This window comes from Dendropsophus ebraccatus, chromosome 6, assembly GCF_027789765.1.
Source record: "Dendropsophus ebraccatus isolate aDenEbr1 chromosome 6, aDenEbr1.pat, whole genome shotgun sequence".
Lineage (NCBI taxonomy): Eukaryota > Metazoa > Chordata > Amphibia > Anura > Hylidae > Dendropsophus > Dendropsophus ebraccatus.
The window spans coordinates 19,591,189-19,618,017 of NC_091459.1; the positions used below are offsets into that span (position 1 = coordinate 19,591,189).

The 26,829-nt window shown below is 42.3% G+C and overlaps 1 protein-coding gene across 1 annotated transcript in view; it reads right to left on the bottom strand.

Moving 5' to 3' along the window:
- Positions 1 to 26,829, bottom strand: part of B3GAT2 (beta-1,3-glucuronyltransferase 2) — a 116,687-nt gene that overhangs the window by 29,889 nt on the left and 59,969 nt on the right. The window contains exon 3 of the mRNA XM_069974599.1: positions 3,570 to 3,714. Within this exon, the coding sequence (XP_069830700.1) occupies positions 3,570 to 3,714 (145 nt within the window). The remainder of the gene's footprint in view (positions 1 to 3,569; positions 3,715 to 26,829) is intronic.

The following is a 26,829-nucleotide window of genomic DNA, read 5'->3' on the forward strand; positions in this document are numbered from 1 at the left end:
CCTGTGTTTGCAGTAAGGAGAAATTCCCATTCATCTCTATGGGGCGCCTCTCTTTCCCCTCCCTCTCCTCTCCTGTACATCTGGCGGGGACGGGACCTTCGCAATAACCTTCCCCGGCATCCAATGTATCTGTGCGTCAAATTTGGGGTCAAACGGTTCAGGCGTTTGGAAGTCTATATGGGACAGACGGACAGACGGACAGACGGACAGACGGACAGACAGACAGACAGGACAGACAGACAGACTTTGATTTTTATGATATAGATAAAGATTTTAAATAATTCTCCTGTGAAGAATGAGGTTTCGTTTGGCATGAATGACTTTCAAAAGACTGCACCCGAGAACTGAAAAAAATCCAACATGGCAGATCAACTTTTTTACAGCATTCTGCCTTCCGTCTGCATCTAGTACGCTTGTCAGATTTCACAAAAAGGCATTAAAGATTGGCAGCACATGGTCTAAATCACCCTTTCAGGCCATGCAAAGCGTCTAATGTGGCCAACTTTACTTATTTTTGTGCAGAGATCGGTCTTTCTATCGTTACTCATAGTAGTTATTTTAAAAATTGACCGAACAACCACATTGTTAGTCCAGGCCTGGGATTAAAGTACAGATGTAGCCTCCTGTGTTAACTTGATCACAATGACACATTTAACTTAAAGTTCTAATTGACTTAAAGCGACTCTGTACCCACAATCTGACCCCCCCCCCCAAACCACTTGTACCATCATATAGCTGCTTTTAATCCAAGATCTGTCCTGGGGTCTGTTCGGCAGGTGATGCAGTTATTGTCATAAAAACAACTTTTAATCCTGCAGCGCTATGTCTAACGGCCGGGGCTTACATTTGTATATGCATTAGGCTGGCACCACCTCTCCGTCCTTCCTCCCTACCCTCCTCATCATTAGGAATGATCCAGGAACATTTACTGCTGTTTGAGCTTTGCACAGGTGTATTAACGATCCAGCCCATGTTCTGGGCTGCCACAGGTGGGGAATAGGAAGCAATCTGCCTGGAGCATTCCTAATGATAAGGAGGGTGGGGAGGAAGGACAGAGAGATGGTGCCAGCCTAATGCATATACAAATGTAAGCCCCGGCCGTTAGACACAGCGCTGCAGGATTAAAAGTTGTTTTTATGACAATTACTGCATCCCCTGCCGAACGGACCCCAGGACAGATCTTGGATTAAAAGCAGCTATCCGAAAGGTACAAGTGGTTTGGGGGGGTCAGCAGTAGTGGATTATAATAGGGGCGTTTCGGGCAGCAGCCCGGGGCCCTGAGCTCCTGGGGGGCCCATGACCACCCAAAAAGACTTATACTTTCAGTGGTGTATTGTCTTCTGGCTACACTTCTGCCATGATTTGCAAAAAATCACTGTTTTTTTAAGGCAGTTTTGCACAAATCAGGACATCATGACATTATCTGTCCTGTACTATGAACGCCAGGCTAGTGCTGCCATAGTTATAGTGCGGTGGGGGGGCCCAGGCTTGGTGAACAGCCCGGGGCCTATGGTAAAGTTAATCCGCCCCTGGGGGTCAGATTGTGGGTACAGAGACGCTTTAACACCCTTCCCTTACAATTGTTGTGTCAGGAATCACGTTAACCCTGGCTACATCTGTATCTGCCGATTTCTTCCTCCTACATTTACAAAGTACAGACACTTTGGTAGTGGTCAGTCATAAGTGCTATACTACAGAAAATGGCCCAATATTCTGTAGCTTATAGTAAAACTGAAGTATCACTGAGTATAATCAAAACGTCACTCTTATATTGGTTAAAGGTATAAAAACGCCACTAAACGTCAACTATGCAGGGTTAAAACCACAATAGGCTAGCTCTATACCGACCTTCACAGATATCAAGCTGTCAGATAGGTAGGAATCAGCCATGTCTATTTTGTGCGACTGCTATTCAGTGAAGAACGGCGGCAAAAAAGAGACCATTATGAGTGCGGGCACACCCTAATGTGCTGGCATTCCAATAAAGTTGAAGTGATGTTCACCAGGCTGACATTGAACATCCCAGACAGCGGCCATTCTGTGACATGTCACAGAATGGCCACTGCTTTGCCATGTGTGAACATGGCCATGGCCTTAAGCTGTTTTTATATATTTAGCTGGTAGAATATTTGTTTCCAGCATTTATTTATTGCGATTTTCAATTTCATTGTTTTAGTTAGTTTTTACCTAATACTTTAGTTTTCTTGTTTATTTATCTCTTAAAGGTATGACTGACTGTAAAACAAGCAAGATAAAGTAGTCAAATGGTGTTTCCCATCGGTAAGTGGAAAACACAGTGATATTATATTTTAGTTATAAAAATTAATTTCCTTTAAAGGGGTTGTTCACTAAAATTTTTTTTCTTTCACATCAACTGAAATTGACAGCTGCATCTGATTACTTGTATGCAGTCATCCCTGGTGTCTAGAGGGGTGTATCGCCACCCCTCTCCCCCCAGGATGCTGTCCCAGAGGAGAGATCCACACATCTTTTACTGGCCGGGGTCAGGGCCGTAGTGGCGCTGATCCCGTCTTGGCACTTGATTGCTTCCGGCTGCAGCAGCCGAAAGCAATCGAGTGCCTATCCCATTGATCTATGCAGTATAACTATACAGCATAGATTTCAATGAGAGATCAGTGTACTTATACTAGAAGTTCCCAAGGGGGAATAACCCTAACCCCAGGGGGAATAACCCTAACCCCAGGGGGGCTTCTAGTATAAGTGAAAAAAAAAAAGTATTGTTGTTAATAAAAAAGCCCCCTCCCCTAATAAGTTTGAATCACCCCCCCTTTTCCCATGTTATAAATAAAAATCAATAAATAAAAATGTTTGTTATCGCCGCGTGCGTAATCGCCCAAACTATTAATTTATCACATTCCTGATCTCGCACGGTAAATGGCGTAAGTGTAAAAAAATCCAATCCAGAAAAATTGTAATAAAAAGCGATCAAAAAAATCGCATATGCGCAATCAAGGTATCGATATAAAGAACACATCATGGCGCAAAAAAATGACACCTCACACAGCCCCATAGACAAAAGGATAAAAGCGCTATAAGCCTGGGAATGGAGCGATTTTAAGGAACGTATATTTGTTAACAATGGTTTGATTTTTTTTACAAGCCATCAGATAAAATAAAAGTTATACATGTTATATATCATTGTAATCGTAATGACTTGAGGAACATTTATAACAAGTCAGTTTTAACCCACGTAAAAAATGGCGTAAAAAACGGCGTAAAAAAACGAAAAAACCCAAATAAAAGAAACGCGTTTTTTTTCTTCAATTTCACCACACATTGAATTTATTCCTGGTTTTGCAGTGCACTTTATGAAACAATTCAGCCTGTCATTGCAAAGTACAATTAGTGGCGCAAAAAATCAGGGCTCATGTGGGTTTCTAGGTGAAAAAATGCAAGTGCTATGGCCTTTTAAGCACAAGAAGGAAAAAAAGAAAATGCAAAAATCGAAATTGGCCCGTTCCTCTAAGGGTTAATTACTGCACTTAATTATATCCAGTATTTGTGAGTGCGTACATTACAGTTCATATATGTTACTATATGTAGCTTACCTGCCATGTCAATTGCAAAAGGTCGGTCTGCTCGCCATCCTGTATACCAACCCACAACTTTTCCCTTTTCTACAACTGGACGTTCATATCGTCGACCACCAACAAGGCCTACCGGCCATACTGAGACTTTCTGTGTTGTGCGCATCTGTAAAGAAGAAATAGGAAGATAATGGAAATAGAGTATAAATTGTATTGTTTTATGTTATAGGTGGATGGTAGAGATGAGCGAACCTGGAGCATGCTCGAGTCCATCCGAACCCGAACTTTCGGCATTTGATTAGCGGTGGCTGCTGAAGTTGGATAAAGCCCTAAGGCTATGTGGAAAACATGGATATAGTCATTGGCTGTATCCATATTTTCCAGACAATCTTAGAGCTTTATCCAAGTTCAGCAGCCCCAGCTAATCAAATACCGAACGTTCGGGTTCGGATCGACTCGAACCCGAACCTGGTTCGCTCATCTCTAGTGGATGGTGAACGGTGCAGCTTACTTTGCCCCAAATCCTGCACCTCTCTCAAGTTGAGCTTCCAAGTATTTAGCTTTTTTACTGCGGCTTGTAGAAGCCGCTCATTTTACTTATCTTTCCTTGCTCCCCCAAAGTCGGTCTTCTCTGGTCTCTTTTTCAGTGACAGCCACTCTCCCCGCTCAGCCAATCATTGGCTGACTTGAATAGGACAGAACCGCAGCCAGTGATTAGCTGAGCTCATCCAATCACTGGCTGCGGTGCAGTGCTGTCCTGCCTCAGTCAGTGATCAACTAAATGGGCTGAAGATTCAGAAGACCGGAGGAGGACACTGGGGGAGCGTGGACAGGTAAGAAAACCCTTTTATTTTTTCCTTTTTTTTTTTTTTTTTGCGGCCGCCATCTTGCCAAGCTTGTACCAAACTTTGCAAAATAGCAAACCAAAATCTTTTGCAAAGTTCAAAATGACCCCGGGTTCGGTTCGCTCATTTCTAATTTTTGCAGTAAGCGTCGGAATACAAAGATTACAAAAATATATAACAGCTTGTAGCTTGTTGAAAGGGCATTTAAACTTCTTTGTCTAAGTCAATGGAAAAACAATTGCATCAATTTTTGCATCTGTTTTTGCAAAAACGCAGTGTTAACCCAGCCTTAATGGTAATATCACTATTTTTTTTTTATAGAAGACCTTTTATAACTCAACATTTTCTCTTCTCTTACTGACACTACTAACTATGTATTAATTCAGGGAAAAATCTGACAGGTTAGTATTGCAGAATGATGCAGCTCCCCCCCCCCCCCCCCCCCCGAATATATTACGATTTATGGCACGTCCATGTACAAACATAGAGAAGAGATAAACACTAATAGAATTAAAATATTTTACAAGCTTAATAGAGTAAATTAACATCTTTTAGAATACCATGCAGCACTGGGACCTTCACATAAGATTTTAGAGGAAGATTGTCTATAATTTCAAGGTTTTCTCCCATGTGACTTTCTCTGGATTTACATTTGGCCCAGATTTATCAACCATACAGTATGAGGCTATGTTCCCACACAGTATTTTTGCTCAGTATTTTGCACCCAAAACCAGGAGTGGATTGAAAACACAGAAAGGCTATGTTCACATACGGTTTGAAATTTAGTAGATGGACGTTATTTAACGGCAAATGACGGCTGTTATTTCAAAACAAGGGGCGTTGTTTTCAAATAACGGCAAAATGATGGCCAGCCACTCAATTTTAACAGTGTGAGAACATAGCCTTTCTGTGTTTTTAATCCACTCCTGGTTTTGGTTGCAAATACTGACCAAAATACTAAACTAAAATACTGTGTGTGAACATAGCCTATAGCCGTTGTTTGCAGTGTCAGACCATGGACGGTGTTTAACATGTTCCTCCGGCCGATACTGCTTTATTGGCCAGTGGAACATTATTAGGCTATGTTCACACAACGTAAGTTCCGTAGTTGTTGCAACGGCCGTGATTAGTACGGAACTTACGTTGTGCTGAAGGCTGAGATAATCCCGGCCGGAGTGTGTACACATAGTATACACTCCGGCTGGGATCCCTAGCGGTGCAATGAGAAACTGGCATGTCAGTTTTCTGAGGCCGCTATTCATTGAATAGCGGCTGCAGAAAACCCTGTCAGTTCACACAATGGAGCGAGCAGCTCCGGCCGCACGCTCCATTGTGAGCAGAGGTGAATTCGGATTTGGGCGTGCACGGATGCGCCCGCATCCAAATTTAGCGGCGTTAAAGATCATCTGGCCGGATGATCTTTTCTGTGACTGCCCGTTCCGTGACCTGGCCGGGTCATGGAACGGCCGTTCTCATTCAAAGTGTGAACATAACCATAAAGCGCATTGAAATCGTCTGACCGTATGGGTGTGCCTGGAAATCAATTAACAATCGATTTTCATGCACGCTACAGCTGACATGACAGCCACACAGTATGTGAACTGTCAATTATTTGCGCATGTCAATTATCTCCACGGCCGTCTTAAATAACAGCCATTGTTTGCATACAACCCGCTCTGTGATTAGCTGAGCGGTCTGTCAGCTGACAGGCCACTCAGACGCTGCAGCCACTGGGACCAGGAAGCTGCGGAGCACAGAAGAGAAGACCAGGAGCAGGGACGGCCGTGCATTGCTATTACACATATTACACATCGAAACCTAAACCAACAATCAGCCGATGATCATTGTCGTCGGCTGATCGTTGTCTCTATTACACGGAACGATTATCGCGCCATGTAATAGGGCCCTAAGACTTAGTTAAAGGGGAACTACAGCAAAAAACTAAAATTCTTTCAAATCGGCTAGTGTCAAAAAGTGCCAAAGATTTGTAATTTACTTGTTTAAAAAATAAAAATAAAAAACATCTCCAGTCTTCCTATACTTATCAGCTGCTGCATTTCCTGCAGGAAGTGGTGTATTCTTTCCAGTCTGACACAGTGCTCTCTGCTGCCACCTCTGTCCATGTCAGGAACTGTCCAGAGCAGTAGCAAATCCCCATAGAAAATCTCTTCTGCTCTCCAGACTGGAAAGAATACACCACTTTTTGACTGTTTTAAGTGTTGTGTGCCTGTTTTCCCATTGTTAACCATAAATTAAAATAAACAAGCCCTGTCTGTCCTGTAGAAATGCTTTAGGAAGAATACCCTATCTGAATGTAAAAGCAGGCATGTAAGCAGAGAGATGGGAGATCTGCGCCTTCCATTTGTAAAACCTTTTAGACTTCCCAGCATTGAGCACGTCTTAGAGTGTTTATTCATCGTTCACTGATAGGATTTCCAGGAACATTTGAGACTGATGGTCTCCTTTGAACGTACATTTATATGTTTGGCCTTAGAGAAATGTGTTGAGAGAGAGATCGATAGAAGGCGATCAATATCGGTACAAGTAAATACTATACACAATAAAAGCATATGACAGTTGATTAGGTTATGCTGCTATGTGGCTTTTCACATCTTTTTATTATGTTGAACCCAAGGCGGCATCATTCATACAAGCTGGCGAAAGAAGACTGACTATATACAGTATTAGGCAAATATGCATCAATAGTATATAATGTGCATAGTAAGGCTATGTTCACACAACGTCAAAAATATTCAAAAAGTCGGACGATTTTTACATTTAAAGAACGTCCGTTTTTTGCAGAGATTTAACTGACTGCAATGGCAATACATTGAAGTCAATGGGAAGACGAAGGTCCAATGCACACAGTGTATTGAATAATGGACGTTTTTGCCACGGGCGTCAAAATAACAAACATGATAATTTTTTCGGACGTCTTTTGCAAATAGCGTAGTTCACACACAGTTTTTCTTTTGTCACCGTTCTTCCTCCGTTTTTACTATTAAATTCAATGCCGCATCCAAAAGCCAATTAGTAACCAAACTAGAATAATGTACTAAAGGGGAGGCCAGGCTGCTAAATGACGTCCGTTATTTTAGCATCAAATGGAGGCTAAACAGAGCTGAAAAAAACGTTGTGTGAACATAGCCTACAACTGTAGTTAAAAATGTAAAGGGTTAAAGGGTTTGTTAATCAATTTTTTTTTTTCTTTTAAATCAACTGGTGCCAGAAAGTACCATAGTACCATAATTTACTGCTATTAAAAAATCTCAAGCCTTCCAGTACTTATCAGCTGCTATATGTCCTGCAGGAAGTGGTGTATTCTTTCCAGTCTGACACAGTGCTCTCTGTTGCCCCCTCTGTCCATGTCAGGAACTGTCCAGAGCGGTAGCAAATCACCATAGAAAACCTCTCCTGCTCTCCAGACTGGAAAGAATACCACTGTCTGCAGGACATACAGCAGCTGATAGGTAATGGAAGACTTGATATTTTTTAATAGAAGTAAATTACAAATCTCTGGCACTTTCTAAAAGATTTTTTTTTGGGGTGACCACTTTAATCTTGATTCAATTAAAAGCATACAGTAGGCCATAAAACACCATTGTACTGTATTGATTGTATATAGGTCTAAAATGTTGATCTACTGCACATAAAAATTGTATTCCTTATGCTGCACTGATCTTTACCTAGGAGAGATATTATAACACATCCTCGTCCATAGGATCATTTACATATCTCACCTCCAATTAACCAGCATTTCTATTAGCACCCTGGAAACGTAGACTTACAATCCTGGAATTCTGGGGCCACAGAGACTGTTGCATCATGAGATCTCAGCTAATTTGTTAGGAATAATTCCAGTAGCAAATAGTAGAAATCTGAATTCAGCTCTGGAGAAGGAGCACACTAGAAATGTCCCCAACTTAAGCAAGCTCGGGTCTGTCCTAAAACAAGTCTGCAGCATTTTCTTACCGGTGGCTGAAGGAAGTCCTGGAAAACATGGACATGCTCAGGTTAGCTTGGTCTGTGAAGTCTGCGCAACTCCATGCCACTCCACCCCGGGATCCAGTCATGGGAAAATTCTTCCTGCACTGGATCCAGGCACTCAGGCAGAGCAGCACGGACTTCAAAGGCAGCAGGCAGGGTCACAGAACGGCCTTCACTGGCATCCATGTTGACTACTGCTGTGGCTGCCCTTGCTTCCATGTTGGCTACTGTTGGCCTTTAACTGGCATCCATGTTGACTACTGCTGGGCCTTTACTGGCATCCATGTTGACTACTGCTGTGCCTGCCCTTGTTGCTTTTTTTAATTTGTACAGTGCACACAGATTCTGCAGCGCTTCACCTATCTGTATGTTTTTGGGAGGAAACCCACGCAAACACAAAGAGAAAATACAAACTCTTTGCAGATGTTGCCCTTGGTGGGATTTGAACCCAGGACTCCAGCGCTGCAAGGCTACAGTGCTAACCACTGAGCCACCATGCTGCTCTTGCCTCCATGTTGGCTACTGCAGGGCCTTAACTGGCATCCATGTTGACTACTGGTGTGCCTGCCCTTGCCTCCATGTTGGCTACTGCTGGGCCTTAACTGGCATCCATGTTGACTACTGCTGGGTCTTCACTGGCATCCATATTGACTACTGGTGTGCCTGCCCTTGCCTCCATGTTGGCTACTGCTGGGCCTTCACTGGCATCCATGTTGACTACTGCTGTGCCTGCCCTTGCCTCCATGTTGGCTACTGCTGTTGGCCTTAACTGGCATCCATGTTGAGTACTGCTGGGCCTTCACTGGCATCCATGTTGACTACTGCTGTGCCTGCCCTTGCCTCCATGTTGGCTACTGCTGATCCTGCCTAGCCTCCATGTTGACTACTGTTGCTTCTGCCTGGCCTCCATGTTGGTTACTGTTGCTCCTGCCTGGCCTTTGTGTTGGCTACTGCTGCTCCCGGGAGTTCTCTGTGTGCTCAATGCCATGCTGTGTCTGGTATAATTTTTGGAAGGCTTACTGGCTACCGCTTCTACCTTGTTCACTCTGTCCTCACCGCTATGCTGTTTCAGGCTGAATTTTTGGCTGGTTCATGATAAGCTACCTCTGTTTTAATGGTTCCCTGTGTTCTCACTGCCATGCTGTGTCAGGCTGAGTTTTTGGGTGGTCCATATGCCTACTTCTGTTTTAACCAGGCTGTTGCACAGAATTAGGCATAATGGTGCCATTAGGCAGCCTCAGAGGCATACATACATGCTGCCCCTGCTGTTTCCTGTCCATTTCCGTTGTGTTTCCATCAATTTCTGAGTTTGACAGGTTTTCACACGACCTTCCCTCAACCGAACTAGAGTCTCCTGCAAAAATGCTCGAGTCTCCCATTGACTTCAATGGGGTTCGTTACGCGAAACGAGCACTCGAGTATCGGGAGATATTTGTCTCGAGTAACGAACACCCGAGCATTTTAGTACTCGCTCATCACTAGTTATTATACAACTTTAAACCTCACAGTGTAGTATTTTTTTTTTTTTATCTTTGATGTCTTTGTACGCTATCAGTACATTTACTATGATAACAAATTGAGCCTTTTCAACTTATTATCTGGCTATAGCTTTCATATCCATCACACACCAGTTACTGCAAACCACAGCTGTTGTGGAGAGTAGATCTGAGTAGTTTGCCTCCTGGTCTCCTTGGCAACCAAGATTTTTAAAGGGATATTTAATGCTAAAATAATAATAAAATGTGGAGAATAAGTACAAAGAAATCTATTTACCGCACGTCCTCCTACAGCCTCTTAGCTAATTTACGCTGATAAAGATGATCACCCCCCTCCCCCTCCCATGGATTGTCTTTACGGGAAACAAACATGGCGATCTGACTTCAGCTGTCATAGGCCGGATTTATTCCACGCTGTAAATTTTTTTTATATGAGGCTGCAGTTACTTATGAAGTGTCCTGCTGGTTATGAGATGATAAAGACATTAGATAAATAAGTCAAATTGATTAAATACGTCATCAAATAGTATATATACCATACAAGCGGCCGTCATTAGAGGCGTTTTTTTTACTGTGTATGTTGTAGAACACAGAATTGAACAGATTGGCGCCGGTGCATGCTCTAATTTTTGCAAGTTTTTTTAAAAAATTTGTATTGTATATTGCTGTTCATTTTCCATATAAAACACACTAAGAATCATCGGCAATTCTGATAAGTGTGACCATGGGCTAAGGGCCTTCATAAATTTGAAATCTGTGGTAATACGTCTTTTTAACACTGTACTGCAAAAGAAAACTAATAATTACATTGAGGTGGTTGTGTTGCATTAGAAAAATATTTTTAAGGTTCTTAGGTTGGCTAAAAAAACAACAAACAAACAATAACTGATACTATCCTACCCGATCCCCCACTGTTGCCATGGATAGATAACTGCCAATCAGCAGCTGGTGGGCGGAGTTTTCTGCTTCTCATGAATATCCAGGACTACTGGGCTCATGCACATAATGGAGAGGACTACTTATTATCCATGTTATTCAGGAGGATAGCTCTGGATCAGCTACACAGAACAATGTAAGTGATACATCATTCTGTTCAGCTTCTCTGTCTATATAAAAATAGATGTCAAAATTAGCCTATTAATATCTGATTTAAAACAACTTAACACAAAGGCCCAGATTCATCAAATGGCTGTAAAATAGGCACTGGTATAAACTGCCCACAGCAACCAATCACAGCTCAGCTTTCATGTTACCAGAGCTAAGAGCTGAGCTGTGATTGGCTGCTGTGGGCAGTTTATACAAGTGTCTACTTTACCCCTTGATAAATCTGTCCCAAAAGTTCTAACATTAGAGCCCAGGTATGAACAATTTAGAACATAGTTTTCAAAACTCTCAGTTTTAGTGATGCTACTGGAAACTTATCCCGTGTTTCAGCTCCAGGCTAGTTAGATTGGATTATAAATTCATATCCATAAAAACAGCCCTTAGTGATGTATGTATATATAGTAGAAATCAATGAATTCAGCCCGGTCATATAAGATGTTCTATTTATGTGTGAATCTAAAAATACAGCATCAGCCGGCATGAACACTCCCTGAGATCTCAGCTTGGGGACGGAGTTAGAATCACACGTGATGTATAAATTTCTAACATCAGCTTAATGTGTTCCATGCAACCATGCCCGCACCATATTTTTTGTATTTGTAAAGTGCAAAAAGAATAAGGCTAAGTTAAAATAGTCTCATATTTTGGCTATGTTTAAACAACGTTTTTTCAGCTCCGTTTAAAATAACGTCCGTCATTTTGAGTGTCTGGCCTCCCCTTAGTGCAATGACTGGTGTTTGTACATTATTCTAGTTTGGTTACTAATTGGCCCTTTGGATGCGGCTTAATTGAAAAGTCCATTGAATTTAATAGTAAAGATGGAGAAAGAACGGTGACAAAAGAAAAACTGTGTGTGAACAACTAATAAAAACATCCGCTGTTAGCAAAAGGCATCCAAAAATAATGATCATGTTCTTTTGACATCCTCGGTAAAGACGTCCGTTATTCAATACATTGTGTGCATTGGACATCCGTCTTTCCATTAACTTCAATGCATTGCCATTTAAATCGCCGCAATAACAGACGTTAGTTTAAATTTCAAAATCGGACTCCTTTTCTCTATTTTTGACGTCGTGTGAACATAGCCTTTAACACAACGAGTGATATTATCAGACATTCAGGATTATTGGATAGTCAGAAAATTATCAAATTCAAAAAGCCGTAAAGAAGACAGTCCACAATTTTTCTTCAGAAGCAGAAAAATTCACTGTCGAGTCTTAAAGGGGTACTCCAGCCGGGGGACACTTTTTCGCTGGGACCGGGGACGAGGTGGCTGAGGGAAAAGACGTCCACTCACCTCCCCATTTCCAGCGGCGGGTTCCGCATCGCGGCGCTCCAGTGCCCAGTTTCCGGACGCGGTGTCTGACGCGGGCCCGAGACGTGACATCTCAGGTCTGCTCAGCGAGTCAGTGAAGGAGGCGGGATCTGAGCGGATTTGAAACTAATCCCGCCTCCTTCACTGGCTGACTGAGCGGTCCTGAGACATCACGTCTTGGGCGGCGTCAGACACCAGTAAGCGTCTGGGCACCAGGCACCGGAGCGTCGCGATGCGGGACCCGCCGCTGGAACCGGGGAGGTGAGTGGATGTCTTTTCCCTCAGCCACCTCATCCCCGGTCCCAGCGAAAGAGTTCCCCCCCCCCTGCTCGAGTACCCCTTTAAGCCCCTATTACACGGGGAGATGTCTGGGCGCAAACGAGTGCCGACCTGTCAGGTTAGCGCTCGCTTGCTCCTTGTTCCCCGCTCGCTGCAGGTGTTAATATACGGAGCGACAGCAGCAGATTGTTGCTCTCCACATTGTTTGTCTTTCAACATGTTTTAAGACAATGAAAGACAACGATCAGCCGACATTGTGCATGTTGGTTGATTGTTGCCTTTTATTACACAAAGCGATTATCAGTCGTTAGGCCGATAATTGACAAAATATGTCCGATAATCGCTTTGTGTAATAATAAAAAGTTGAATGCTTTTCACGCTACATTCAAAAAAGAGAAAAAGCGTAAATTTTTGCTGTGATTTAACTGACTTCAATGCAATACATTGACGGATGAAATGATGGACGCCCTAAGCACACAGTGTATAAAAATAACGGACGTTGCCTGCGCAGACGTCAAAATAATTATCATGACAATTATTTTAGGACGGCTTTTGCAAACACCGGGCATTATTTTTTAGTTGTTCACACTTGATTTTTCTTTTTTCACCGTCCTTTCAGGTTTTTTTTTAAATTAAAGTGACTCTGTACCCACAATCTGTCCCCCCCCAAACGTCTTGTACCTTCGGATAGCTACTTTTAATCGAAGATCTGTCCTGGGGTCCGTTCGGCAGGTGATGCAGTTATTGTCCTAAAAAAAAAACTTATAAACTTGCAGTCCTGTGTCAAACTGGCGTGGCCTAGAGTGACTATGCATTAGGCTGGCACAACCTTTCTGTCCCTCTTCCCCACCCTCCTCATCATTAGGAATGCTCCAGGCAGATTGTCTCCTATTCATCACCTGTGAGAACACGGCACATGGGCTGGAGCGGTAAGGCACCAATGCAGTGTTCACTGCAGAGGAATAGGAAAAATCCTGCCAGTGGCATTCCTAATGATGAAGAGGGTGAGGAGGAGGGACAGAGGGGTGGTTCAAAGTTAGGGCACAGATACTCTAGGCCACGGCATTTTGACACAGGGCTGCAAGTTTAAAAGTTGTTTTTTAGGACAATAACTGCATCACCGGCCAAACGGACCCCAGGACAGATCTTGAATTAAAAGCAGCTATCCAAAGTGGTACAAGTGGTTTGGGGGGAACAGATTTTGGGTACAGAGTCGCTTTAAATTCAATGGACTTTTCTATTATAGACACATCCAAATTCCCATCAGTCCACCTGACCTAGAATACTGTACCTGCAGCTGTCATTGCACCAACGGGCGGCCTCTGCTTAAGAAACAGAAAGGAAAAAACGTAGTGGGAACATAACCACATTGGGCAGTTCTATACTAAAGAGCCCTACAGCCCCTGTATACTACTGTATACTGCATTACTGTGCCTGAACCCTAAGGCAAATCCATATACAATCCAGAACAGCTTGCTGTATATTTACAAAACTCTGTTCACACTATATAAAGTAATAATAAAGAAGATGATGGCTTCTGTACCTTATTCTTTATGCACGGCACTGATATATTATGCCTTTGATCAAAAAGCGTGTGTTCACTAAAACAGAATCCTTAAGAAAGGGCAAATAGATTGAAAGTTTCTTTTTAACACTTAAAAGAGAAAGATGTTCTTCTAATGTCTACTAATCCATTTGCTATATGTAGAACATCTTACAATCAGTAAAGGTTCCCTGCCAGCCGGCTTCCATACAGGTGACCACCATGAGATTATACACTCTGTATGACGGAGACAGGAGAGCGGCCGCTATTAAATGATTCATATGTGATGGTAAATCTCGTATAGCCGTATAGCTCCATAATGTGCTGCATCCTATAATGATGGGAGCTAGGCAATGATAAAAGCTTGTTCTGTCTCCTCCAATAGACATTATAATGTTACATATGCAAGACTGTCATCACTCGCTATCCAAATCACTTAGGAAATCTCATTCTGCTCTGTTTTATTTTGCAGTTTTTCATATTCTCTGGAGTCTACGAAGAGCTTTGCGGGATATTTATCAAGCCGTCATATAGGAAGACTTAGCTTTCTTTCTGCCTGAACCTTGAGTCATTGGGGGAGTCCTAGTGGCTTCTCCTCATCTAGGACCACCCTACCCAGAACCATGAACAGGTAGGATGGTCTCCTCGTCTAGGATCACCCTACCTAGAACCATGAACAGGTAGGATGGTCTTGTCATCTAGGACCACCCTACCCAGAAACATGAACAGGTAGGATGGTCTCCTCATCTAGGATCACCCTACCTAGAACCATGAACAGGTAGGATGGTCTTCTCATCTAGGACCACCCTACCTAGAATCATGAACAGATAGGGTGGTCTCCTCGTCTAGGTGTGCCACCCAGTAGTGGATTATAATAGGGGTGTTTTGGGCGGCAGCCCGGGGCCCTGAGCTCCCAGAGGTGCCCATGAACACCCAAAAAGACCTATACTTTCGATGGTGAACTGTCTCCTGGCTATTTTGCACAAATCAGGACATCATGACATTATCTATCCTGTACTATGAACGCCAGGCTAGTGCTTTCATAGTTACAGTCTGGTGGGGGGGGCCCAGGCTTGGTGAACAGCCCGGGGCCTATGGTAAAGTTAATCCGCCCCTGGTGCCACCCCCTGCGTTAGTATGGAGGTGGTACGGCCAGTCACTTGCTAGGTGGTGGAGTGTGACGCCAGTTCTGTGGCAGTTGGTCAAGATGTAGTCGGACCCTAGGATGTTATGTTGTGACGCCAGTCCCGGTTGGGCACACAGGTATGGAGGTACACCTGCTTTTATTTTAGAGGGCTGGTTACACCTGGTTCCCCAGTGGTCAGTGACCTGCTGGGTTGCTACGAGGTCCCTTGCGCTGTTATCACGGTGGTCCAGAGTGGAGTAGTGACCCACCTGGACTATTGGTACTGCCACCCACAGAAAGGGGAAATGTCCCAAAGAGTGTGTATATGCTGTGTTGGTGCAGGGCAAAGAATCACAAGGTCTCCTTACCATAAAAAAAAAATCTCGTTTACTCTGAAGGTACTTGTGTGCAGCAGAACATACAGCTTTGCCTTGACAGAATGCTTTACACTTGATAGGACACTTGATAGTACAGGATCCAGAACTGTGATGAGAGAGTAGAGAGTAGTACAGTCGTGCCGACTGGGTTGCATGTTGAGAGGTATAAAGAAGAATCAAAGGAGCAGAGAGGAGGATGTTGGGAGAGTCCCAACCCAAGTAGTACTGTGCTCTGTTGGAGGATGAGGTAGAAATAGAAGAACACTTGAGAGAGAATACTTGTGCCCGTGCATCGACTCTTGTCAGATGGAACCACCTATTGCCCTATCAGTGTCGGCGGACCCGTCCTAGTGGGGGACACAAGCCCTAGAACCTGTTACCTGGGATGAGCGGAATGTTGAGGGTTTCCTGCTGACACCCGTGCTGCGAGCTAGAGTTCATAGGCTTCTAGCAACTTTGATCTATCCGGATCAGTTCCTAGCTTTCGGCGTGGGTTTAGATGATCTCTGACTTGTCCTCTTCTGTGAAGGGCTTTAACACTGCACTCTACAGAGTCTCATGACCAAAGAACCTTTACGAAGACTGGGGACCTGGCAGAGGGCAAGGGCCCAAAAGAACCACTGTAGGGAGCGTTCTAGTTTGCATCCTTCCTCTACAAATTCCAATACAAAAGACCTCTACACTTCCCCTACACACGTGATTTCCTATCTACAGCTCCCTGTAAGGTGTGCTGTGAATGGGCAAAGAGTGCATAAAGAAGTAAAGAAGGAGATGATAGGACAGAAGAAGAAGATATTTTCATTGGTTCACAGATCCATGTGGCATATAAGCAAACAATAACCCTTTCTATACTTTAGCTGTGCAGCAACTAAGTACATATACAAAATAGCGACACCTTGTGGTGAAACTTTATCACTACTACATCACCACTTACTTACAATAAGTACAGGCTTTTGCGAAGGGTGTAACCAATAGCAACACCCATGGTGGGACACTACAGGTCCACCCTACCTAGAGCCATGAACAGGTAGGTCTAGGACCACCCTACCTAGAACCATGAACAGGTAGGGGTAACTCCAGTGCAGGTAGGGGTCACCCCAGAGACCAGCTCTGAAGTTCCACTGGCAGCTGCGGGGAGTGGACAGAAGCCCAGGAGGGAGCGGGCAGAAGCATTGGGCGGTGTGAACAGGTATGTACATACTTTATTATTTTCTTTACACAGTCATTGGCACATAGTGATGCACAGTTAGCCGCTGGTGATTTTATGTCAGGACCAAAAGACATGATCAGTTGAGGATTGTTGTCTTTGGCTGATTGTTGTCTTTATTACATAGAGCGATAATCTGATGAATCGGCCTGATTTGGCAGATTATCACTGTTTTAGAGCGAAGAGAGAGCGGCCGGCTAGAGCGTAGTCATGCAGCCAGTCTGACGGATATCATTCAGATTTCATCAACATACATCCGAGACTGATTAATATACAGTGACTAAAGAAAACTGCTATACAGTGATGAAATAATGCCGCCGCACTAGCACTAAATAACAGTGTCAGTGAATAATGGACGTGTAGTGTATCATCAGCCAATATTGATCAGCTGAAGTTAAAGGCAAAAAAAAATCCAACGCTTCTCGCCTATGACTCATGGCAGATGTCTCCTCTTATTGTAATCATCCACTTTCCCTTTTTTCTCTGTCTGACTCAGACCACAATGGAGACTATGAATCACCCTCCTAAAGTTTGCCTGGTCATATTAGCTCTTCTCTCTACCAGCTTATCCTTGTTCTATATAGTAGCAAGAGCACCGCTTTCTGACAGATCAGATGCCTACAAACATATTCCATGTAGCAGTGAAATGCTGTTACTATTAGCAGTGACTGATAGCCGCCTCTATAGCAGTCCCATCTCAGGTGTATACTCTTGAATATAGTGTCCGTTGGCTGCACCATGCCCATGCACAGAACCCTTATTCATTTTGTAATTCAAAATCATTAAAGGGGTAGTTCACCAAAAATGTTTTTTTTTTTTTTCAAACCAACTGGTCTAATCAAGTGTCAGAGATGTGTAATTTACTTCTATTAAAAAAAATCTCATGTCAGGGAGTGGTGTATTCTCTCCAGTCTGACACAGCGCTCTCTGCTGCCACCTCTGTCCATGTCAGGAACTGTCCAGAACAGTAGAAAATCCCCATAGAAAAACTTTCCTGCTCTCTCCAGACTGGAAAGAATTCCACTTCCTGTAGGACATACAGCAGTTGATAAGTACTGGAAGACTTGAGATTTTTTTTTTTAATAGAAGTAATTTACGAATAACTGCTACTTTCTGGCACCAGTTGATTTGAAAGAATTTTTACCCCTTTAATATCGGATGTAATATTTTATTTACTAATATTGCTTGAGATACAAGTGAGGTTGGTGGTGATTGCTGCTCTGAGACCCAAAAAGGCATGTGTACATCCCACGGAAGGAAATGAGCATCACCTCAAAGTGATCAAGGTATATTTATGTTCCTTTGTCTATGGTGACTATAGTACAAGCTTTTATAACTTACTTAATGTCAATCCACACATTACTCTACAAGTCTATAGCAATACAACTCTACCATGCCTCCCTAGTGAAGAAATAACATATACTTTGTATCCACTATATTGTGTTGTGTTTGGTATACTGCAACATCTTGTGGCAGATACACTACAGGTTTTTATGCTAGTGCCTGCGGAGCACATAGAGTAATTGTTTTCTTGGCATCTTGACCCAGTACTCTACAAGTCTATAGCAATACAACTCTACCCTGCCTCCCTAGTGAAGATATAACATATACTTTGTATCCACTATATTGTGTTGCGTTTGGTATACTGCAACATCTTGAGGCAGATACACTACAGGTTTTTATGCTAGTGCCTGCGGAGCGCATACAGTAATTGTTTTCTTGGCATCTTGACCCAGTACTCTACAAGTCTATAGCAATACAACTCTACCCTGCCTCCCTAGTGAAGATATAACATATACTTTGTATCCACTATATTGTGTTGCGTTTGGTATACTGCAACATCTTGAGGCAAATACACTACAGGTTTTCTGCTAGTACCTGCGGAGCACCTAATTGTGTTTTCCTGGCATCATATTAAGTTAGAGCGGAATTCTTAGTAAATACTAACACGAGGAGAGCAGCGTCGTAGCATGCCTTTCATTGTCTGTTTTGTAAAAAGAGTCATTTTGCCTCGGTGTTATCAGCAGGACGGCATTATTTATTTTATCCTCAGCGTCTGGATTTCTACCAATATTTGCTTTTTCGATTTTTTTTTTTTGACTGTTTTATAAAGTAACTTTTTCTCTTGTCGTCCTTAGTTACAACAAATGAGAAATTTAAATTAAAAGGTCACTTTGGATTTAAAATGTGCATTCATTATCTGCGAACGACATAACAGCAATAGCTTAGGGATTTGCTTCGGCTTCTGAGAACGTTATAGAGTAATCCAAGACTTCTTTTATTTCTCTGTAGAGTCTCTTGTGTTTTACATTTGGCAAAATAATAGTTTTTTTTATGATGTAGATGCTAAAACATGCCGTCTTTTCGGTTGCAGGAGATTTCAAATTATTTTCCATTGTTTCGGGAACGGCGGCTCTTGCCACCTTCTGCTTTTTAAGGAACAATTTGCAGCTTTAGTGAATTTAGATCTGGGTTCCCTTGTATTTCTTTATCAGGCGCATTATCTCTTCCTGGTTGTTCAGTCGATGCATGCCCAGTCTCATCCTCTCTCTATTATCTGCTCCGTATCTCTAGCTTCAAAATGTTTCTTCAGGAAACGCCTGGGGCAGCTCTCTCCGATATATTATCAGCTCAGCTTCTTTGTATATAAAAAAAATGAAGATCAGTTGTTGGCTCCTTCACATTTTATGTGCTTTGTGAGATTTATAAATAGGCAGGAAGAAAATATCTCTACCCGTGCTTGGCATTCTGGCGTGGCAAAGTGAATGGAATGTTGACATTTTGAGTGTTTCTTAACAAAATCATGTAGCCATTTCTTAAAAGGGAAGTACAGCAAAAATTTTTATTAAAGTATTGATTTGCCCCCCAAAAGTTATACTAATCACCAATATACACTTATTACGGGAAATGCTTATAAAGTGCTTTTTTCTGCACTTACTACTGCATCAAGGCTTCACTTCCTGGATAACATGGTGATGTCACGACCCGACTCCCAGAGCTGTGCGGGCTTTGGCTGCTGGAGAGGATGATGGCAGAGGGATGCTCAGTGTCCCTCCAGTGCCCTGTGTCCCTCAGTGTCCCCCTGCCATCATCCTCTCCAGCAGCCACAGCCCGCAAAGCTCTGGGAGTCGGGTCGTAACATCACCATGTTATCTAGGAAGTGACATCACCATGTTATCTAGGAAGTGACATCACCATGTTATCCAGGAAGTGACATCACCATGTTATCCAGGAAATGACATCACCATTTTATCCAGGAAGTGAAGCCTTGATGCAGTAGTAAGTGCAGGAAAAAAGCACTTTATAAGCATTTCCCGTAATAAGTAGAGATGAGCAAACTTTTCAAAAGTTCGTTCCGACCGGACTAAATTTCTGATTTCTTTGGATTTCATAGTTTAAAGCATCTATATGATACGGGGGTAGTGTATTTGGTTTAATTTAGGGCTCTACATGTCAGTAACATCATTATCTTTTCAATATCTCAAAGTCAATTTTTCTTTTAGACTTCAATATTCACCATTACAGGGTCTATGCAGGAAAAAGCTACTACACCAAATATGGCCAATAACCATTTGGTGTAATAGGGCCTTTAGCGATAAGAGACGAGCGAACCTCAAGCCTCAGGAGTTAGGGGGCATTGAGGAGTAAGGCTGTCAAAATATATGCTTAAATATTGAGTGTGTATCCATGAACGAGGCCCAGAAATTGATACAGTTTAGAATTAATCATCATAACTACTATTCCTCATTAAAACTGTTCAAGATGGAGTCAGAAGTACATCAGGTTGTCCAAGATGTGGGAACATAGAGGTGGACATTCTACACAATATATGGTCCTGTGGGAATATTGGGAGTTATTAGAAGGGAGTGTTTCAGACACGCCAAAAACAACAACAAAAAAAACTGAATATACGTAGGTCGGTGGAGTTGGAGGTCCTAGCGGATTTTAGTTATTTCAAAAGAATAGACCTCTGGTGATTAAGTGTTTATTTCTTACAAGGCTGTGGATCCTGAGAAGTTGGCTCCCCATGCCCCCTTGGTGCAAGCATGAAGTAATCTAGTATTGGAAACCAAGAAATATGAGCTCTTGAGTTATACCAAAAGAAGGATGGGATACATATATACCAACTAATATTGATGGATTGTTGACCTTTTTCTTTTTCCTGTGCTTTTGCCTCTGCCACCTGGGAGTGGGTGGTGGTGGTCAGTGTGGATGTTTATGTAGCACTTTTACAATCTCTGTGAGGTTATTTGTTGTTTTATTGTTGTAATATGTAAGAATTGTAATATGTTCCTATTGTAATGTACTATACCATTTTATGGTTACCTTGTATGTTGCAAGGTTCTATTGTAAAATTTTATAAACAAATAAGGAGTTAAAAAAAATCAGACAAAATTCACTTCTAGGAGACAGGTAGACTATATGTATATATACATATAGCTATGACACATACCCATCGACCTGTTCCTTTTATGCCTGCTTAGGGGCCTATTACACGGGATGATTATCGTGCGAAAAGTCGTTCAAATTTAAACGATAATCGTTCTGTGTAGTTGCAGGCAGCGATGGAAAAATCGTTTGTCTGCCATTGATCGTTGATTTAGATCTGAACCTAAAATTATCGTTAATTGTTCGCTAATCGTTTGCTGTAACTCCACATTCATTCGCTCAAGTTCCGCATTTGTTCACTAATCGCTCAGTGTAATTGCACATTGTTCATTGTTTTTCTGGGTTCAGAAGGAGTAAGCGATCATAGTAACGATCGTAACTAACGATTACCGTTCTGTGTTAGGTTAACGATAAACAATCTCAGATTAAGGGGATCAGAAGGAACAAGCGATCATAGTACCGATCGTAACTAACGATTATCGTTCTATGTAATATGGTGAACGATTTCAGGTTAACGATAAACAATCTCGTTTGCGATGGTTAATAGTTAAAAATCGCTCAGTGTAATAGGACCCTAGCACTATGAGAAGGCTGTGTGTGCTGACCTTTTTCTCCTCTACCATCACATGACCTATCTGCTGGACCACAAAAGGTGACAAAAACACCACAAAGAAAAACGCCATACACACAGCAATGATGTTTTTGAGACAACCAGAACAATCCCATTGAAGTCTGTGGAAGAAGAAATGCCACAGTTTGCAAAAAAAAAAACAAAAAAAACCCCAAAACAATAAAAAACAATGCCACACCCTCAGCATGCTGTGTTTTGACAAAATTACCACACTGCTACTTATACAGTCTGATGAAGGGAGGTATAATTCCCGAAACGCGTTATTGACATTTTTATGCATGATTTTATTCCGTTTTTTTTTTTTTTACCAATAAATCAGCTTTTTTTATTTTTACAATTGCTGTGAAAGAGTTTTTGGCAGCACCAGGACCTTATGGAGAATACTACTACTTTACGTTTATCAAACAATATAATTCTCCGAGAACATGTCCAGTCATCTACCCTCATACCTCCATGTTCTTCATCTACAGTCCAGCCACCATGGCCAGGACCTTAGGGCTTAGCTGCAAATAGTTAGAAATAAAAACAGTATTGATGGAGCAACAAATAGAACTGAACTTTTCCCACCTTCCACTGTTCTACATGAATAATACAATATCTATCCCTGGGCTTAGTTCAGACTTGGTTGTTTCGTTGCTGAATATTCTCTGGCAATCTTTTATTATTCTGATGAATTCAGCTAGTTATTATGTATACAGAGAGCCCTTAGTGTTTTACAAGCTTCTGTGATTGAATTTAGAATGGGATAGTTAGGGTGTATGGGAAATGCTGCAGTGTAATCTGGAAGGTATGCTCACATCAATCAGGTTAATAACGTCTGCAACGTCTGCTATAGTATGGCTGTATGGAGTGAAGATGCTAATATAATGCAATGTGTAGTCCATACGTTGCAAATAGAGATGAACAAAATTCCATTACAAACAAAGCAAATTGCGCCATTTGCTCAGGAGTCAGCTTATACGTCGGCTGCCTTTGATCTCTGCTTTGCTCCATGCCACTCCACTCTGGGTTCCTGGAAAAGCTGGATCCAGTCCTGGGAAACTGTGAGAAGTTTTCCAGGACTGGATCCACCTTTTTCCAGCACCCAGGGAGGAGCGGTAAGGAGCAAAGCAGACTTGAAAGCCCATAGCCTGATGATAAGAATACTGATAGGAATGAAGCTATTCACTTTGTTCCTACTGTAGATTTGCCCATCTCTAGTTCCTGGCATCTTGGTGCCATACAGTATCCCCAAATGTTTCTCCTTTTTTGTTTTAAAGGTATTCTCTTTATGGTTTAGTTCACTATATACTGTGTTTTTTGGTTTTTTTTGGGGGGGGGGGGAGTGATTAATCAAGACCGTGGTTCTGGTACGCTGGTCTTGGCCCGTCCCCAACTGCCCTGCCCCCCCTCCCAGAGGTGCAAATCCGGCCGAATCTGCACCCTACGGCCAGCAAAGAAATTTACACCTGCTCTTGAGCAGGTGTAAATTTCCACCATGATTTATGCCTGCAAGCAGGTGTCAATCATGATAAATGAGGCGCGAGAGGAGGCAACAGCTCCTCCCCTCCTTGCCACTCCCACTGCCCACCCATCGGGTGAGCGGGGGATACGTAGGCGTACGCCAGGGACAAGGGGCGAATCTACACCTTCTCCCTGGCGTACGTCTGGGCAGAACAATGATAAATCCTCCCCTTTGTGTCCAGTCATATTACAGTTTTGAACGAATGTAATTTCTCTCATCTTTGAATAAACCTCCATGTCAGCAAAAACTTATTGGCACCACAATCCATAGTATGCTCCTATTACACTCTTTTACTGTTATATTTTGAGTTATAACACTATTTCTGTGATATCCATCTTAGATACTATATAGGGGGAGATTTATCGAACATGGTGTAAAGTGAAACTGGCTCAGTTGCCCCTAGCAACCAATCAGATTCCTCCTTTTATTTTCCAAAGAGTCTGTGCGGAATGAAAGGTGGAATCTGATTGGTTGCTAGGGGCAACTGAGTCAGTTTCACTGTACACCATGCTTGATAAATCTCCCCCCAAGTCTACAGCTGGAGCTCTGTTTATATTATTTTCTTGTCTTTGAAGATATTTTGTACCTAATTTTTTTTATTTCTCTATTTATTCTTTATTGTACTGGTGATCTAAATCTGTATATATACGGCATAGGTTGGCATAGATGTCTTTATCCTGTTGCACATTAGCCTCCGCTACGTTAGATCCAGTGGCGGGAAACCAGCAAAATGAAAAAGTAGTCACTCTTAAAAAAAAAAAAACAAACAAAAAAAAAAAACGCACATTGTTGGCCGCACAGACATCCATGTAATAAATGATGGAAGCAGTGATCCTCCAGCTCTATAATAGGCTCTTTAAAGAAGCTCCCAGCTGCAAGATCAGCGCACATTTAAACCACACATTGGGCCACGTAATAGGACCCTAAGGGTACGTTCACACTTACTGGATCCGCAGCTGATTTTCTGCTGCGGATCTGCAGCAGATTTCATTTAAATAACCGAACACAGCATCAAATCTGCACCATCAAATCTGCTGCGGATCCTGTAGGTGTGAACGCACCCTAAGGGAAGGAAGTATAACATAGACATAATGAAGATAATAATATTTCATCCATGGAGCCTATATGTGCAAACATTTGTTGTGGGTAGACTCAACTTAAAGGGGTTGTCGAGCGAAAATCTTTTTCTTTCAAATCAACTGATATCATAAAGTTATACAGATTTGTAATTTACTTCTATTAAAAAATCTCAAGTCTTCCCATACTTATCAGCTGCTGTATGTCCTGCAGGAAGTGTTGTTTTATTTACATTCAGAAACAGTGCTCTCTGCTGACATCTCTGTCCATGTCAGGAACTGTCCAGAGCAGTAGCAAATCCCCACAGAAAACCTCTCCTTCTCAGGACAGTTCCATGTCAGCAGAGAGCACTGTGTCTGAATGTAAATAAAACAACACTTCCTGCAGGACATGCAGCAGATGGTAAGTACTGGAAGACTGGAGATTTTTAAATAGAAGTAAATTATAAATCTATCTAAGTTTCTGACACCAATTGATTTGAAAGGGGAAAAAAATCACACCGATATGGTGCACATACATCTTTGATAAATTTGCTGCACTTTAGATCTCCTCCTTTGCCTTTTTTTTAAACGTTGTGATGCTTTAAAGAAAGATGTAAAGGTCCATTGATTGTTCCCATAGCTGATTAGTAAGGTGCACCCCGCTGCCCAATCCTGGGTGTATTACACATTACAATACCAGCATATATTCACATCTAAATTAAGAACAAATTTTCAGTATTTTTTATCTGTTCTTTGCTAAGAGTTTCTATGAATGCAAATGAGTGTAGCTCCTCTTTGGCTTCATTCTGTTCTCTCAGGAGCTGAGGTTTATTTAACTAATGAGGGCAGCACAGAGGAGACTACAGGATACAAATCAGGGGAAGTTTAGTCATTTGCATCTAGTTTACTTTACTTGTCACTGTACGTCGACTGTTCTAAGCAGATAAACCAGTCATTTGTTACAGTAATATTCTTCTTCTTCTTCTTCTTCTTCTTCTTCTTCTTCTTCAAAGAGAACCTTACCCTTTTAAAAGCACTTCATACACCTATAGTTAAACGGAACCGGTCATCAGTTTTAAATGAGGGCAGCATAAACTAGTAACAGACATGCTAAACGATGGGTGTTTTATTTACATCATTCTGTTCAGCCGTTCTCCTAATATGCAGGAGAATAGGATTCTTGCCACACCTCTCTTCCCACCCTCCAGCTGCTGATTGACAGTTGACTGGATAGATAACTGCCAATCAGCAGCTGGTGGGTGGACTTTTCTGCTTCTCATGAATATCCAGGACTACTGGGCTCATGCACATAATGGAGAGGATGACTTATTGTAAATGTTATTCAGGAAGATAGGAAGAGCTGCACAGAACAATGTAATTGATACATCATTCTGTTCAGCTTCTACTTTGGGAGCAGGAAAACTCGTCCATCTTGTAATATAGATGTCCGCTTATAATGATCCTTATCTTTACTAGCATCAGTCTATATTACGAGACGTCCGCCTTCCCCCGTTATGTTTCCGAAATGGGAACATAGCCTCTAGCCACCTACCCCTCTAAATGGGTTACTCCTTTCTATTAGTTCAGAACTCACCTAAGAGGGTACTTAAAAGACCAGACAACCCCTTGAAGCAGCTGGGAAGATCAATGATACATGTTGGTTCGTCTAGTTTATGTACAATACGCTGGTTTGTCATGTTCGAAGCTCATAAACTTGTCTGACCGATGATTGAAAGTCTGTCCTTTATACCCTGTTCTCTGTTTATAGTCTGTTCCTGGCTTTGGCTTCAATAATTTGTCGGATAAATCTCTCTGGGTAAACGCACCATTAACGGGACATGTATCATGTGCAGCTTTTTTTGTGCAGTTGTGCACAATCTGTCCCCTCCAAACCACTTGTACCTTCGGATAGCTGCTTTTAATCCAAGATCTGTCTTGCAGCCCTGTGTCAAACTGCCGTGGCTTAGAATATCTGTGCCCTAACCTTGCACCACCCCTCTGTCCCTCCACCCCACCCTCCTCATCATTAGGAATGCCACTGGCAGGATTTTTCCTATTCTTCTGCAGTGAACACTGCACAGGTGCCTTAACGATCCAGCCCATGTGCCGTGCTCACACAGCTGATGAATAGGAGACAATCTGCCTGGAGCATTCCTAATGATGAGGAGGGCGGGGAGGAGGGACAGAGAGGGTGTGTCAGCCTAATGCATAGGCACTCTAGGCCACGCCAGTTTGACACAGGGTTGCAAGTTTAAAATTTTTTTTTTTTTAGGACAATAACTGCATCACCTGCTGAACGGACCCCAGGACAGATCTTGGAGTAAAAGCAGCTATCTGACGGTACAAGAGGTTTAGGGTGAGCAGATTGTGGGTACAGAGTCACTTTAATATGAGGTGAAAGTACCTTGATAATTTTTGCC